Genomic DNA, 17,778 nt, shown 5'->3' with positions numbered 1-17,778 from the left:
TACTGCCTGGTGTCTGCTAGGATCTACAGGAAGCCATGAGCTATATTTACCCTGAGGATACAATCCCGCTAGGGACAATAATGAACTGAGAGAAGTCCCAAAGGCTTTGTAGGACATCCCAGATGTTTCTTTCAGGCACTTACAGATTCTGAGTTGGTTTAATGTTTCCTCATCTGTGCAGGGAGCTCTCAGGATCTCTCTTTCCTCTGAATTCTGGAGGTCTGGGACCCATGGCTCTTCCCCTTGTTCCAGCTGGGAGATCACATCAGATTTGAAAACTAGAAACCCTGCTCAGATGAAAGAAAACAAAGGAGTTCAGTTGATTTCATACGACTGTGTCATAAAAAACACTATTAATTTAACTTCAGTACTTAGCGTGACCTGGTGTGCCTGGGGCAGTCCTCAGTGAAAATGCCAAGATCAGGGTAGGCTGAAAAAGGCAGAGCAGATGCTCCCCAAACTGGTGGTTAACACTGAAGTTAAATTCACCGACCACTCACAAACTGTGCTTCTGATCCCCCACGCTGGTTATCGAGAAACTGAAAAAAGAAATCACAGCCCCCTTTATTGCATTGCACTTCTCTGACTCCCAATCAGCACCTAGGTCCAGTACAGTGAGAGGTTATTTAAAAACTCTGCTCATATAAACACAGTGTTCTTCTGACCTCAGAGTCAGCCACATTACCAGGTCACTATAGGTTTGGATCTTACCCAAAATACTATGATGCCAGTCAATCCTTTAGAATCTAAACTAAAGGTTTATAAGACAGAAAGCAAGAAAGCATCTAAACTAAAGGTTTATTATAAAAGAAAAAAGAAAAAAGAAAAGAAAAGAAAAGAAAGAATGAAAAAGGGAGTTGTTCAATGGGAAAGCAGTCAGATACATTCAGAAATCTATATATCTGGTTGTTAGCAGTATTGATAAGTTCCTGGCTTGAAAGCCTGTCTGGAACACATCCACATTATTCAGTTCTTTGTTCAAGGCTTCAGTTTGTAGAGAAGTTGATCCAGAGGTAGGAAGAGGGATTGAAGACAAAATGGAGATGATGCAACTACCCTTTATATTCCTTTTGTCGTGTGGCTTCTACTTCCTTTGTCCCAAACACAAGCTTCACAGCACATGGCATGGAAAAGCCTTGGAGTTCTCAGTACACAGGCATACCCCTGCATGTCTTGCTGACTCAATAGGTGTATCCTCTTAGTTCTTTCCAGGGGCTCATTGTACAGCTGATGACCCTGGATCGGCCATCGAACAGGCTAGGCAGCGCTGATGCCAATATGTCTGGGGATGTCACCCAGAAACACTGCACAAGTCTGGAAATACAGATATACCCTACATATCTATAACTCACAATACAAAGGTGATACAAAAATAGAAACAAAATTATCATACTTGGAAAATCATAATATTTTCATTGACACCTTACATGGCACATCTAGCTCTGACGTTATTGATATAATCTGGGACCATATAGATCATTGTTGCAACCAAGGTCCTGTAGTGGCACGCAAATCTTGCATAAAGGGGGTCAAATGGGGTGTCTAAGACAAGGTTATGGTTTACTGGTTATGATTATGCTGTCTATATGTGTGTATCAATTTTGTAGTTGAAGTTATGAATATTGGCTCTATACTGTCTGTATTTGAAACTTATGCTATGCTGCTGGGTGACATCCCAGACAAACTGGTGTTAGCTCTGCCTAGCCTGCTTGATGGCCCATTAAGGACCATCAGCTATACAATGGACCCATTGAGAGAAGACAAATATGCCTTGAGACTCAGCAAAGTATGCAGGAACTTGCCCATGTGACTCCAGACTCCATTTTGCTGTAATTTTCCACAGTAAGAACAAAGAGGTGTTCTTACACCTGGAAAAGACTATATAAGGCTGATGCCTCATCTCCATCTAGTCTTCAATCCTGCTTCATACCGCTGGAGGAACTTTGCTACAAGCTGAAGCTTTGAACAAAGGACTGAGGATCCATCCCAGCGGGGGATGTATTCTAGAGACTTGATTTGAATCCGCAGTTTATTCTATCGCTGCTGCAAGCCTGAACCAAGAACTTTGCCATTACTGTATGTAATTGATTCCATTTAACCAATTCTAACTCTCATCTCTATCTTTTTCCTTTTATGAATAAACCTTTAGATTTTAGATTCTAAAGGATTGGCAACAGCATGATTTGTGGGTAAGATCTGATTTGTATATTGACCTGGGTCTGGGGCTCGGACCCTTTGGGATCAGGAGAACCTTTTTCTTTTACTGGGGTATTGGTTTTCATAACCATCTGTCCCCATAACGAGTGGCACTGGTGATAATACTGGGAAACTGGAGTGTCTAAAGAGATTGCTTGTGAGACTTGCGGTTAGCCAGTGGGGTGAGACCGAAGTCCTCTTAGTCTGGCTGGTTTGGTTTGCCTTAGAGGTGGAAAAAACCCAGCCTTGGGCTGTAACTGCCCTGTTTGAGCAAATTGTCCTGAGTTGGCATTTTCAGCTGGGTTCCGCCAGAACCGCATTGTCACACTAGCAGAATTCATTGCAATTTTATCATATTGGTATTCATAATAAAATAATAATAATATAAAGTGTCTCTCAATTCCATACAGTGTCACTTAATAAACCAGTGAATTCCCAGGACAGGCTCCCCTGGTCTTTGAAGATGCCAAACACCTTGCTTGTGACGGATTGAAATACCCACATATATGTTGGGAAAACACATAGACACTGTGCAAGTCTGTACCCCTATTTTCACTCTTCTACAAAATAATGATCAATTTTGTACATAGTATGTGTCAGGGCTGAATCCCCACTCTATCACTCTAAGTGCAGAAAGTGGGGGCCCCCAAGGATTCTAAAATTAATTTGTGCCACTCTAGGCTTGTAGTAAACCTCCAAGGTTTCAGCTTTTCTCTGACCTTGGCTTGGTAAATGTTGCCACGACCCAAATGCAAAAAAACCCCTCTGGGGCACCCTCAAGCCCTTTCATCTCCCCTCCAGAAAAGAGGGGAGAAAGAAAACAAAGGAAATTAGCTGTGGCTACCAGATAATCAAACAACATGCAAAAACCTCTTAGGACACCAAAAATCCAATCCCATTCTTAAAAGAGGTAAATTTTATTAAAATTAAAAAGGAAAGGAATATATCTGGAACTTAGGCTTTTGTTAGCTCTTAAAAGAAAATTAATTTTTGTAAGCACCCCAAATAGCTTTCTTGGGGGTTCAGCTTAAAGCTTACAAGCAAACAAGAGCATCTAGGATAGCACAGAGGAGATCCAAAAGCCAAAATAAAAAATAAACCTGATTGTGTCTGTCTAAACAGTCCCTATTCAAATAATTTACTCTAGGTAGGGAAGATGAATTTTCATACCTGGTTCAAGCCATGCACAGCATTGCTACTCCATGTCTCCTTCTAAGGAGAAGGACAGACAAAGGGAAAGTTACTTTCCCATTTAAAAAAGTTTAGCCTTTCCATTGGCTCTTTTGGTCAGGTGCCCACTCCTTTTCTTTTACCTGTGGGCTTGTTAATCCTTTACAGGTAAAGCAAGCAGAGAACTCACACCAACAGGGATTTTACAGCAAGGCTGGCTGGGTGTTACAAAAGGGAGCTCTATTCCCTCCCCTTCATTTATCATTTGAAAAAGACATTATTTACTGAATATCCTCCTGTTAAAACGTGTAGCAACAGTGTATGTAAAGTTATGAGATTTTACGGTATGATATTACTGAAAAAGTTGCAACCCTAATCCTAAATTCCTCAGAGACAGCAAGGCAAACAGCTGGTCAAAAAGCCATTCTCCAGCAGGGGGAAGGTGTGAAGAAGACATTTACATTCCACCACAGGGACCAGTTGAAGCTCATATCTACAACAGACCGTCTGTCACCATTACTCAGCTGAGAACTGAAGTTGTTTCTAGTACAAAGGATTGAATTATAAAAAGAGGTGAGGAAAATGCTTGAGACTCTCTCCCCTTTCCCTCTGCTCACGACAACTCCTGAAGAACTGAACTTGGGCAACAGGGGCAGGTTAGGGGGAGTCCTGGCTGAAAGGAAAGCCAGCCTGTCTCAGCATATGGTGAGAGAAACATTTGTTTTAAATCTGTTTTAGCTTGTCACGTTAAACATTAGTTCATGTTTTATCTTGCATTTCTTTTGTAAACAATTCAGACGTTTATGCCTCCTTATTTGTAGTCACTTAATCTTTTTTTTCCCCAGTAGTTAATAATTTTGTTTTATTGTTTTATCTAACCAGTATGTTTGGATTAAAGTGTATTGGAAACTCCATTTGGGATAACAAGGCTGGAGCATGTCATTTTCCACTGAGGAAATAACAGACTTCATATGAGCTTGCGTTGTTCAGTAATGTTCTGGACAGGGCAAGATGCACATTTCTGGTGGAAAGTCTGGGACCAGAGAATTTTCTACAGTTCTCCTGTGGTGTACTGCAATTCGTGAGTCGCTGACTAGCAGCACTCAAAACTGTGTAGTTGAGAGCGAGTTACATGCTGAAGACTGTGTGTTAACTGCCCAGGAGTGGCTGCTCTCACAGTAAAGCAGTGTAAAAGGCACCCCAGGCTGGGGAACTGAGGGGACACAGCTGTTCAACAGTCCAGATTGCACTGTGGTGAGTGTCTGTGACATTAAATTTCAAAGAGGCTCTAAAACACCAAGAAACTAAATCCACGTCCCAGAAATCGAATTTAACACCATTAATCTGGGCTTGAATAGGGACTGGCTGGCTCATTACAGAAGCAGCTTTTCCTCTCCTGGAATTGACACCTCCTCATCTATTATTGGGAGTGGACTACATCCACTCTGATGGAATTGGCCCTGTCAACACTGGTTCTCCACTTGCGAAGTAACTCCCTGCACTCCATATGTCAGTATATAATGCCTGCATCTGTAACTTTCACTCTCTGCATCTGAAGAAGTGAGGTTTTTACCCACGAAAGCTTATGCCCAAATAAATCTGTTAGTCTTTAAGGTGCCACCAGACTCCTTGTTGTTTTTCCAGAAATCGAAGTTTCCAGACAGAGGGCAAGTCTCCCTGGCACTGCTTCTTACTGACAGACAGGTCCAGTGACAAAGAGAGAGTCCTGGGGAAGCTGGAAACAGTAAGCATGGGCTGGTGGGGTTCAGTGGAGAAAGGGAACAGGAAGGGCAGGGATATTACTGAACGCAGGATCTCAGCAGTACTAAATGTCAGGATATCACATATTGCAGCCCATTGGAAAACATAATGCCAAATATACATATAAAATGAAGGGGTCTAAATCAATTTCCATTGATTTATATAAGGGCAATAAGATATTCTCTGTATTATTGTCTATCCCTTTTTAAATAATTCCTAACATCCCGTTTGCTTTTTTGATCTCTGCTGCACACTGCGTGGATGTCTTCATAGAACTATCCACAATGACTCCAAGATCTTTTTCCTGATTAGTTGTAGCCACATTTCCCCATCATATTGTACATATAGTTGGGGTTATTTTTTCCAATGTGCATTACTTTATATTTATCCACATAAAATTTCATTGGCCATTTTGTTGCCCATTCACTTAGTTTTGTGAGATCTTTTTGAAGTTCTTCACAGTCTGCTTTGGTCTTAACTATCTTGAGCAGTTTAGTACTATCTGCAAATTTTGCCATCTCACTGTTTACCCCTTTCTCCAGATCATTTATGAATAAGCTGAATAGGATTGATCCTAGGACTGACCCTTGGGGAACACCACTAGTTACTCCTCTCCATTCTGAAAATTTATCATTTATTACTACCCTTTGTTCCCTGTCTTTTAACTAGTTCTCGATCCATGAAAAGATTTTCCCTCTTATCCCATGACAGCTTAATTTATGTAAGAGACTTTGGTGAGGGACCTTGTCAAAGGCTTTCTGGACAGTGTCCACTGGATTCCCATTGTCCACATGTTTGTTGACACCTTCAAAGAACTCTAATAGATTACTAAGACATGATTTCCCTTTACAGAAACCATGTTGACTTTTGACCAACAATTTTTGTTCTTCTATGTGCCTGACAATTTTATTCTTTACTATTGTTTCAACTAATTTGCGTGGTACAGACGTTAGACTTACCGGTCTGTAATTGCCAGGATCGCCTCTAGAGCCCTTTTTAAATATTGGTGTTACATTAGCTAACATCCAGTCACTGGGTACAGAAGCTGATTTAAAGGACAGGTTACAAACCATAGCTAATAGTTTCCCAATTTCACATTTGAGTTCCTTCAGAACTCTTGGGTAAATACCATCTGGTTCCAGTGACTTGTTACAGTTAAGTTTATCAATTAGTTCCAAAACCTCCTCTAGTGACACTTCAATCTGTGCCAATTCCTCAGAAACATTTTGTTATTACCTTTTGAGTTTTTGGATAGCTGTTCCTCAAACTCCTTTTTGGCTTTTCTTATTACATTTTTACACTTAATTTGGCAGTGCTTATGGTCTCTTCTATATACCTCACTAGGATTTGACTTTCACTTTTTAAAAAATGCCTTTTTATCTCTCACTGCTTCTTTTACATCGTTGTTAAGCCACAGTGGCTCTTTTTTAGTTCTTTTGCTGTGTTTTTTAATTTGGGGTATACATTTAAGTTGGGCCTCTAATATTGTGTCTTTGAAAAGTGTCCATGCAGCTTGCAGGGATTTCACTGTAGTCATTGTACCTTTGAATTTCTGTTTAACTAACCCCCTCATTTTTGCATAGTTCCCCTTTCTGAAATTAAATGCCACAGTGTTGAGCTGTTGAGGTGTTCTTCCCACCACAGGAATGTTAAATGTTGTTATATTATGGTCACTATTTGCAAGCCGTCCTGTTATAGTTACTCCTTGGACCACCTCCTGCGCTCCAATCAGGACTAAATCAAGAGTTGCTTCTCCCCGTGCTGGTTCCCGTACCAGCTGCTCCAAGAAGCAGTCATTTAAAGTATGGAGAAATTTTGTCTCTGCATTTTGTCCTGAGGTGACATGTACCCAGTCAATATGGGGATAATTGAAATCCCCCACTATTATTGAGTTCTTTATTTTGATAGCCTCTCTAATCTCCCTTAACATTTCATCCTCACTATCACGGTCTTCGACAGGTGGTCGATAATAGATCCCTATTGTTATATTCTTATTAGAGCATGGAATTACTATCCATAGAGATTCTATGGAACATCCGGTTTCATTTAAGATTTTTACTTCACTTGAGTCTACATTTTCTTTAACATACAGTGCCATTCCCCCCCTTCCCTCCCCCACCCCCCGAGTATGACCTGCTCTGTCCTTCCGACATATTTTGTACCCTGGAATGATTGTGTCCCACTGATTGTCCTCACTCCACCAGGTTTCTGTAATGCCTATTATGTCAATATCCTGTTTTAACACGAGGTACTCTAATTCACCCATCTTATTATTTAGACTTCTAGCATTTGTGTACAACCACTTATCACTGTTTATTTGTCTGTCCTTTTCAGATGTGTCAGGTTCTTGTGTGTGTGAATGCTTCTCGTCTGATCTGGCCCCTACTTTATCCTCTTCCAGCCTCTCTTCCTGACTAAAACTATAAAATCTCTATCACTAGACTCTCCTCTAAGAGAAGTCTCTGTCCAATCCACGTGCTCCTCTGCAGCCATCGGCTTTCCCCCATCTTAGTTTAAAAACTGCTCCTCACCTTTTTAATGTTAAGTGCCAGCAGTCTGGTTCCACTTCGGTTTAGGTGGAGCCCATTCTTCCTGTATAGGTGCCCCCCATCCCCAAAGTTTCCCCAGTTCCTAATAAATCTAAACCCCTCCTCTCTACACCCTTGTCTCAGCCACACATTGAGACTCTGAAGCTCTGCCTGCATATCTGGCCCTGCACGTGGAACTGGAAGCATTTCTGAGAATGCCACCATAGAGGTCCTGGATTTCAGTCTCTTTCCTAGGAGCCTAAATTTGGCCTCCAGGATGTCTCACCTACCCTTCCTTATGTCATTGGTGCCTACATGTACCACGACCACCGGCTCCTCCCCAGCACTACACATAAGTCTGTCTAGATGCCTCGAGAGATCCGCAACCTTCGCACTAGGCAGGCAAGTCACCATATGGTTCTCCCGGTCATCACAAACCCAGCTATCCTTGTTTCTAATGATCGAATCTCCCATTACTTACAGCTGCCTCTTCTTAATGACTGGAGTTCCCTCCCCTGGCGAGGTAACCTCAGTGCAAGAGGTTACCCCAACACTATCTGGAAGGAGGGTCCCAACTACGGGAAGGTTTCCCTCTGCTCCCGTTGACTGCTCTGCTTCCCTGGGCCTTTCATCCTCCTCAACAGCGCAGGGGTGGTCTATCCAGAGGTAGGAGAAATCTACAGTTTCCTGGAAAGCCTCATCAACATACTTCTCTGCCTCTCTTAGCGTCTCCAGTTCCACCACCCTGGCCTCCAAAGCCTCCACATGGTCTCTGAGGGCCAGGAGCTACTTGCACCGAATGCACACATATGCCACCCGCCCACAGGGCAGGTAATCATACATACTACATTGAGTGCAATAAACAGGACAGCCCCCACTCTGCTGCTGGGCTTCTGTCTGCATTCCCTTGTACAGCTACCTAGGTTAACAATAGGGGTTTTGTTTAAATCAAGAAGTTTGTATTATAGCTTTAAGTGTTTTAAAGAATGGCAAGAGTACCTCGCCCCCTTCCCACTCCCCTTCCAAACTCCCTCATGAAACTCCCTGTTAGCAGCCCTGGTCGCTTGCTCACTGCTTTACAAAGCACTCCCCTATCACATACCCCCTGCACCCCCAGCCCCTGCAGTGAGCCTCTCAGGGTAGGGGGCTGGGAGCACCCTCACAACCCCAGCCCACACCCCCAGACCTGACTCCTGCACCCCCTCACACACCCCCAGCCCTCCCTAACTCCTGAACCCCACCCACATCCTCACCCCCACCCTGAACACCAAATGGGAGCTCCTGCACCCCCTCCCACATTGCCATCTGCACCCCTCACACCAAATGGGAGCTGCCCCAGGTAAGCACTCCACACCCCAACCTCCGGCCCCAACCCTGAGCCCCCTCCTGCATCCTAAAACCTGGCCAGACCCTGTACCCCAATCGCCAGCCTGCTCCTGCACCCTAACTCCCTCCCAGACCCTGCACCCCCAGCCCTGACTCCTGCACCTTGAACACCCTGGCCTCCCAGACTCCTGCACCCCCTCACACACCCCCAGCCATAACTCCTTAACTCCTCTCACACACACCCCAGTCCCCTGCCTTCCCTGATTCCCGCAACCCCCCCATACCTCCTGCCCCCACACACCCCTAGCCCCTTCTGACTCCTGCACCCCCCCAGCCCCCTGACTCCTGCACCCCCTCACACCCAGCCCTTATTCCTTCACCCCCTCTCAAACACACCCCAATTCCCTGCCTTCCCTGATTCCTGCAACCACCCATAACCCCTCCCCCCCCACACACCCAGCCCCAACTCCTGCACCCCCTCACACCTCCAGCCCCCTGACTCCTGCACCCCATTCATACACCCCCAGTCCCCTCTGACTTCTGTACCCTCTCACACACCCAGTCCTGACTCCTGTACCCCCCTATACACAGCCTCCTGCCCTCCCACAACTCCACCTACATTCCTCGCATGAAGCAGGAGCTGCCCCAGGTAAGCGCTCCACACCCCAACCCCCTGCCTCAGCCCTGAGCCCCCTCCCACACCCTAACTCCTGGACAGACCCTGGACACCAACCTTCAGCCTGCTCCTGCACCCCCAGCCCTGAGCCCCCTCACACACCCTAAATCCTGGCCAGTCCCCACACTGTTTTTTACATTTTTTTTAAAGGGCTCTTATCCAAAACGCTTTACAATAGTTAGCTAACAGTACAAACAACATTTGGAAAGATCATTAAGTGGTGCACTGAGACCCTCAGTGATTTTCAACTGGTCTGTGGAAAAATCAGTTGGACTACAAGAACAATCAAGGTAGCTCACTTTATTTTCATTTACTTCCTATTACTTACAGGAGGAGGATGAAGAAAAAAAAGAATGAAAAATCGGGGTGGGGGATAAGAGACTGTTCTTTTTCTTGCCTGGGTCCCAAAGAGGAGCCCCCAAAATGAAGCTGAGCACAGGGCCCCACTAACGCTAAAACCGCCACTGAGCTTCCTTCTCTGGATGCCCCCAGCCAGCATTCAAGGACACACAGAGCGTCTGTGTGATACTCAAGCCTAGACCAGCAGCTCTGACTCCAGCAGCCTGCTCGGTACACCCCAAGCACATTCAGGTTTGAGTGGAGAAGGCTCAGGGTTGGAGAGGTCAGGGGTAGGAAGCTTCTGTTGATTATGCCGCACCTAACGCTCAGTTTTACTTGAGCAAACAGGAGATATTTGACACTGTGTGATACTGCTCCTGTGCTCTGTTCCCAAAGTGTTCTGCAGTGGGGGAGGGTCTCAGGTAGTGTGTGTGTGTCACTGGCATATTGGGGTGATGCTGAAACTGGGCAGAGTGGAGGTGGCATTGTGGGGATGGCGTGAACCTTATCTCTTCTTTTCCCCTTCCAAGAACCGAGGGGACGGGAATCCTTACCCAGCAAGGTCACGTTCTCATAGTTCTCCTGCATGACATCCCAATAGAGGGCTCTCTGAGTGGGGTCCAGCAGAGTCCATTCTTCCCTGGTGAAATACACAGCCACCTCCTCAAAGGTCACCGGCCCCTGAAAGACCAAGAGTCCAACACTCAGTACCTGCTGCCCCACTCACAGTCCCACTCTTTGTGGGGGAGAGGAACCCATCAAAGGGAAGCCCTGGGTGGACTGCAGTCAACAGAGTCCCACTCCCACCCTGCTCAGAGCATCCAGGAAACACCAGAGTGAGGGAACAAAGAGAGAGCCCCTCTGTTCTCCCAGCAGATCAATCACACACCTACTAGCCACAGACTGATAAAGGAGATGGAGCCACTAGCAGGGTCCAGGAAGAGCTCCCTGTTAAGAAGCCCAACACCCGCCCCATTCTGAAGAGCTGGATATGAAGGGAGGGGAATCTCTCCTAAGCCAGAGTGGTGGGTGCCCCCTTCATATCTCACATCAGCCACTGGTTAGTCAGATCAGCCTTCAGCACTACGAGTCTGGTCAGTGTTTCTAGCCCCATGTAGCTGGGTTATTTTCTGTTCTACAAATTAGGTCATTTCCACCACCAAAGCTCATGGGTCTGTTCCTAGAATCTAGGCCACTTATTAAACAACTCCCAGCAGGTTTGCAACATGCTGTCCTCCTCCATTTCTCCACCCTGTGCATTTCCTGCCCCACTCCAACCTCCAAACCAGACTGTGAAAACCTTCCCATCTCCGGTGTATTTGCTGTCCCTCTCCCTCCTGCAGGAACCCACCAGCAAACCCCTGATAATACCTGCCTGGACTGACTCCTCTGCAGCCATTTCTCTCCCCTGTCCCATGAGAGGCTGGGATGAACTGGAGCGAAACATGGACGTCATTCTGCAGCCTGGCAGGGTGAGAAGGGCAGTTGTGGAGGTTTCAGAACAGGCTTTAATTAATTTCACAGCACAATTCCCCCAGGCTTTTTCCCTGCAGACAGACACGCTAGAGTCTGCCATGCTGAGAAAAGGCTTGATCTCTTTATACAGTGTAGACCTAGCCCCTCCTGCCAGGCTAAGCCAAAAGAGAGATTTTTATCCTCCCTTCTCCCTCCCCCCATCCCATAACAAAGTCTTTGAACCCAATGCTAGAAAAGAGCAGAACGAAAGGATTCACTGTGGGGGATTCCCTCAGACACTGACCCTACGGCAGCCACACCCCAGCAGGAGGGATATGGAGTCAGGAACTGGATTTTCCCCTGTCTGATTCTCATTTTCTCCACAGGAAAGTGACTCTATCCAGGGTGCAGTAATACATCTGTCTGGGCAGATTAGAGATCTGGAAATCTCTCTCAAAACTCTTCTCTCCCACAGCCCCTTTCAGTCTCTCTTTCTCCTTCTCTCTCTTTTTCCCTATCCTCTCTCCCTGCCAGTCTGGTAGGAAAGTCCAATTCCTGGGTAGTTTGCTTCTCCATGGCTGGATTTGCTCCTGTAATTACTAGTGGGATGAGAAATGAAGGGGGTCTGTTTGTGTAGAGTCATTTTAAGGCCAGACCCCCAGTATTTTCCCTTCCTTTCTTTCAGTTACTTGGAATGTTTGGCTCAGATTTTAGTATTAACAGGGCTCAGGGCTGCCCTATGGGGCTAGTACCAATTGGAGAAAGTTATCACCTGGGCAGGGCAGAGAAGAAGCTTTAATTAAGATCACTTCCCAGCACAGAACCCCCGCTGGGGGAGCAGCAACTGCTAAGCCTGGTCTCCCAGAACACAATGAAGGCTGCAGCGTGTGACCCAGGAAGCTGAACCCCAATATCCTGAGCAGAGAGGGACAGAGCTTTTGAGCAGCTTCCTTCCTTTAGCTCTCTGGGGAGAGCAGCTAATGAGAGCCCCGCCTCACAGCGAAAATTGCTGATCTCATTTGCCTTACTGTCCATCTGGAGTCACTCCTCCTCTTTCCATGCAGTGACTCTTGATTAACCTTCGTCTCAATGAAACCAGATTTCAGAAAGAATGAGTCCAGAATGCTGTGGAAGATACCATTGTGTGGCAGTGCTAACCCCCTTCCACCTCCCTTACCCCTCCAGGTCGAGAACAAGGACTGGGGGGCACAAATTTTCCAAACAGAACCGAAAGTTCCTGACGTTTTCAAAAGAGAAGAAAAGGAAAACCTGTGATTTCACACTAACAGTGTTTGATAAGTGGATAGAAAATTATCACAGTGACAGGGCATGTGACTGGGGAATGCCGGGCAGTGCTTGGAGCCAGGACTCTGGCACAAGTTGATCAGAAAGAAGAATCATGGTTAGTAGCAGTTGCCAGAACCCACAGCCAGGGGCCCCAGACAGCCCCCAGCCAGGGTCCCACCAGATATTCCCTGGGACGCAGCCCCCAGAGTCCCTGGCCAGGGACCCCAGATACCCCTCAAAGCACCACCGGCCAGGGAATCCCCACCACACCATGACTGCCAGGTTGGGAATCCCAAAGGGTTCCCCCCACCAAGAGCCCCTAGCAGCCAGGGACCCCCGCAAGGGAACCCCCCACTGGGAACTCAGTCCCTCACTGCCTGCCTAGGACCCCCCCCCCCCCGCCCTCCAGCAGGATCTGCCATGCTGTTAATCTGGGACCCCCTCCTCCGCCCAGTGGGACCCCTCACTCTGCTTCCCTGACATTCCGTGACCTAGTGCCAGAGCTCCGCCTCCCCACCCCCCGCCAGCTCTGTGCACTGGACATGGCAATGATCGCAGGAGCCAGCAGGGGAAGCCCAGACACAGCCCCTGGCACAGCACCAGGCTCCCTCTAACCCCTGTCCCGCCTCCCCAAGAGACGCCCACCCCCGCTGTTCTGCAGCCAAGAGGCCCCCAGCGACACCCACCTCCAGGACCCATAGCCTCAGGGCTGGGCACATCAGAACCACGCCCCCAAACCTCCAGAACCCACCAACTTGATTAGGGTACCCCCTGCCCAGTCACCCAAACACCTCCCCCTACCATAATGCCCCTTCAGCTGCAATCTCCCCACACAGACATCCCTTGCCCCCAGAGCAACAGTGTTACCTCACAGTGTCTGAGAAGTGGATAGAAAGTTACCACCACCCCCTGCTGGCCAGTCACACAGGCAGAGGGAGCCCTGGGGGATGCCTCTTGAACAGGGGAATGGAAAGCCTGGAGGGCAAGAAAGGTAAGAAATGTCCATGGCCTGTCACTAGCAAATAATGGCCATGGATCCACCCCAGATGTGGCTACATCTTAGCACTGCGGGAATCAACCCCTCATGGAGACCATTTGTCATGCGGTTTGGGATACTTCTGGACCCACGCTGCACTCAGAGCGACCGCCTCATCTCGTGCCAGCTGGAGAAAAGAAAAGGGTCCAACCAACTCCTCTGTTTCCAGTTGGGGGCCACTGATCCCCAAACAGGGGGAGGCCTCTGGCTTTGATGTGTATTAAATATGTGGCTGGTCTCTTTTATCAGCAAAGATTTTAACAGAGATAAATGGGGGAAGAAATGATTCTCAAATGAGAGGGGAAAGATAATCACTGGGAAATTTAATCCCCTGCAACCTCCAGGATGGAGAACGACTCAGGGCAACAGGTTCCCTCCAAGGAAGGAGAAGTTGCTGGGATTGAGAAACATGGGGAACAGCCCCAAACATGAAAGGATTTGTAATTGACATTTGATAATAACGTAGAAACAAAAGAGAAAGGCTGGAAATCTGAGAGATTTTGGATCAATTTTGCAAATAATAGAGAGGAAAGTGGAAAATGAGAGGGATTTTATATCAGTTATTGATATGAGGTAAAATCTGAGTGTTTCCCATCAATATTTGTTAAATGAATACAGAAGAAATGGGCACCATTTTATATCTATGTTCAAGAATCTGAGAAAAGGCGTAAATCTGAGATTTTCTTTGTATTTTATAATTAGAGAGACAGGAAAAATCTCAGGGCATATTCAATTAGAAATAGACAACTAGAGAGAAGTGGGGCAAATGTTTAGGGTATTTTACATCAATATTTGAGATTTGCAGAGAAAACATGTTACGAACTATGCAATTGAAGGTGGAAAATCAGAATTATGGAGAGACCAGGGGGAAATCAGGAGAGACGAGAGAGGTGATCATTTGAGGGGAAAGGGGTGAATCTCCGCGGATTTTATAGCCACGTGTGAGCTGATGAAAGAGAAAAGGGGAAGAATTAGAGAAAATTTGTATCAAGGGTGGGAGGCAAGTGGCACAAACAGGGACAGGATCCAATTAACCACCCCACCCACCAACCACTTCTCCCCCCGGGGATTTCCAGGCTGCACAGAGACAGTTCAATACCCCTCCTCCCCCGCATCCCACTAACCTTCTCTCCCGCCCCCCACCCCATCGGGCCCCAGTTTCTGCGCGCGCCCCCCCCGCGGGGAAGGGGACAGATCCTGCTGCAGCTCCACTGGGGCTGAGGCAGCTCCGAGGCTTCTCCCAGGTTCCCGGGGCGGAGAGTCACTTTCCTGCTCGGCCCCAGCGCCCCCGGGGTCTCTCACTCACCGGGGGGCTCCGGCCCGGGGCTGCCCCGGGGACGGGTCCCAGCTGGAGAAAGCCCCCGCGGCCGGGCATGGAGGAGTTAATGCCGGGCTCCCCCCGCACAGACCCGGGGGAGCAGCACCTACTCAGCTCAGAGCCCCGGTTTACACGGAGGCAGCAGCTTTGTTCTCCCCCCCCCAGTGGACTCGCACGGAGCATGCGCAATTTCAGCTCACCTGGGCAGGAGAGGGCGGAAGCACGCCCCGAAGCAGGCTAAGAGATGTAGTTCCTGACTCTGCAGGTAGCGGAAGTGACGTTCGGCTTGGGGTGGGAGGACGAGCTGGGCTGCGAACACGCACGGGACCCTGCGGTTCTGCCCGGCTCGTGCGGGGCCCTGGGAGCATCCCCCGGAGCTGGAGAAGAGTTTTGTGTCTCTCGGCTCTGGGCATGCGCAGAGGCAGCGCTCACCCGCTGCTGCTCCCTGGCGCTGCGGGGCCGGGCGGAGCAGGAGGGTCTGTGCCGGGGAGACCCATTAACCCCTCCGTGCCCGGCCCGCGCCCTGCTCTCGCTGGGGCCGCCCCGGGCTCTGCCCGCCCTGCTGCGGAGCTGCAGCCTCCAGGTACCGGAGCGAGCCCCGGGGGCGGGGCCGGGCGGTGACTCTGCCCCAGTGTCCGTGGGGGGGACCCGGCATCTCGCAGCGCCGGGATCTGCTCCCTGGGGGCAGCGCCCGCGGGGGGCTCGGAGCTGCTGTCCCCGCAGGAACCCAACGCCCCCGGGCCCGGCCAGGCTCTGCCCTGGGGCACCACGGGGGGGCTTGGGAGGAGGAGGGGACCAGCCCCCAGTGGGGCCGAGCGGGGGCTGCCGGGCGGGGGTGGGAGACCTGGGAAAAGGGGCGGATGGAAAATGTCTGTGCAGCCCGGACATGGCAGGGGGAGGAGAAGAGCAGGTGACCCCCGAGGAGCGGGGATAGAAGGGGGGGCTGAGATCCCCTCGGATTTACCGCTGCCCCCTCCCGTGGGGACCCCCCATCCTCTCCAGACCTTCACCGTTTCTCTCTAGAGAGCAACGAGCAACATCCAGGGTGACCCCCCCCCTTTCCCTCAGATCCCTGAGAAGTTCCCTGTTCTCCTCCCCCGATTGTGCCCCATTTTCTCTCCACTTCACCAGTGACCAGTTCAAATCTCAGGTGTGGGGTGTTTTCCCCCATTTTTACCTGCAGTGTTTTGTCCTTATTTAGGTGGGAAATCGTTCCCCTGAGTGATTTCTGAACTGGGAAGAGGGTTAATGGGCAGAGGCTGGGAGAGCCCTGAGACATAGACACCACTGTGCTGGGCTTGGGGGGGGGGGCACTCTCTGCTGGTAACAGGGCATGGAAAGGCCTGGAAGAGAAGGGAGGAGCAAGTGTCCCCCCTGGAGACAGCAGAGCCCCTGCTACTTCCCCTCCCCCATCCTGCCCAATCCAGCAGCCCACCCCAAGACACCACCTGCTAGTCACATTTCCAGACCCCACAGCCAGCCCTTTCCCACAGCCAGTGACCTTCTGACTCCAGCCCCACTCCTTTCCCCCGTGAAAGCCACATCACCCAGGGCTCCCTCCTGGCCGTGTGAATGTGAGGCAAGAAGAATCCATCCCATTCTGTTCTTGATTGAATATCACTGTATAATCCCTTCAAATTTCCCCACTTTTGTCTTGAACTGTGGAATGGTGACATAAAATCTCCCAGATGTTGGTGCTTCTCTCTTATATTGGCAAATATTTAGTTTGTGCCCCATTTTCTCCTCAGTTCTGAAATACTGATATCAAATTCTTGAAAATCTTCCCGCTTTTCTCTCCAGGTGTCTGAGATCAGGGCTGTTATGGTACTGTGCGTGGCTCAGGTCTTGACTGAGATCAGGTCACCCGGTGTGCCGGGCACTGCACAAACTCTGACCGAGTTTGGGACGCTCGTTGTGCCAGGAACTGCATAGACATCTACAGAGAGCAGCGACCTTGTTGTGCTGGGGGCTACAGTGACACTGACTGAGCTCTGGGCCCCTGTTGTGCCAGGCCCTGCATCATCACTAAGTGAAATTAGTCTCCCGTTGTGCCAGACCCTGCAGAGACCCCAAATGAGATCTGTGTCCCTGTCGGGCCTGGCCCTGCACTGACCCCAACCAACATCACGCCCCACTACTGTACTAGACACTGCAGAGACCCTGACACAGATCCTGCCCCCACATTTTGCCAGATGCTGCAGAGACCCCAAACAAAATCAGGGATCCTGTAATGCCTGGAGTTGCAGAGCCCCTGACTGAGGTCAGGCCCCCTGTTGTGCAGAGCTCTGCACAGACACTGACCACGATCAGGGTCCCCATTGTGACAGGTGCTGAACAGACACCAAGGGTATCTCTACCCTGCCATTAAAAACCCACAGCTGGCCCATGCCAGGTGACTCAGGCTCACAGGGCTCAGGTGAAGGGGCTGTTTAATTGCAGTGTAGATGCCTGGGCTCGAGCTGGAGCCAGGCTGTAGGACCCTGTGAGGTGGGAGGGTGCCAGGCCAGGAACATCTACACCACAATTAAACAGCCCTGCAGCCTAAGCCGTGTGAGCCCAAGTCAGCCAGCACGGGCCAGCCGCCGGTGTCTAACTGGCAAATGGTGGGAGGCTACTCTCCATTTTACAGATGGGAGAACAAGCTGAGAGAGCTGAAGTAATTTGCTCAAGTTTGCATGGGTCAAAA

At 49.0% G+C, this 17,778-nt stretch overlaps 2 protein-coding genes across 15 annotated transcripts in view; one reads left to right on the top strand and one right to left on the bottom strand.

The window, feature by feature from the left end:
- Positions 1 to 15,505, bottom strand: part of LOC103307361 (zinc finger protein 485-like) — a 36,954-nt gene extending 21,449 nt beyond the window's left edge. For 2 of the 9 annotated variants that reach the window (XR_010593161.1, XM_065569830.1), the window contains exons 1-4: positions 15,293 to 15,430; positions 11,372 to 11,460; positions 10,551 to 10,677; positions 144 to 287 (exon numbers count right to left, since the gene is read on the bottom strand). Coding sequence is in view for 2 of the 9 variants with exons in the window: in XM_065569830.1 (XP_065425902.1) it covers positions 144 to 287; positions 10,551 to 10,677; positions 11,372 to 11,452 (352 nt within the window). In the remaining 7 variants the exon portion in view is untranslated. The other 7 variants (XR_010593159.1, XM_065569829.1, XR_010593164.1 and 4 more) reach the window with 6 other exon arrangements.
- The window catches only part of LOC101942347 (zinc finger protein 501-like), a 34,296-nt gene continuing 31,815 nt past the window's right edge, over positions 15,298 to 17,778 (top strand). For 4 of the 6 annotated variants that reach the window (XM_065569808.1, XM_065569807.1, XM_065569803.1 and 1 more), the window contains exon 1: positions 15,504 to 15,675. In XM_065569808.1, coding sequence (XP_065425880.1) covers positions 15,504 to 15,675 — 172 coding nt within the window. Of the gene's footprint in view, positions 15,358 to 15,503; positions 15,676 to 17,778 lie in introns of those variants that run through there. The other 2 variants (XM_065569804.1, XM_065569805.1) reach the window with 2 other exon arrangements.

The sequence above is a fragment of the Chrysemys picta genome, chromosome 16 (genome assembly GCF_011386835.1).
Source record: "Chrysemys picta bellii isolate R12L10 chromosome 16, ASM1138683v2, whole genome shotgun sequence".
NCBI classification, from domain to species: Eukaryota; Metazoa; Chordata; order Testudines; family Emydidae; genus Chrysemys; species Chrysemys picta.
Note: the sequence above shows the minus strand (reverse complement) of the source record. Positions and strands in the feature narration are given on the sequence as shown.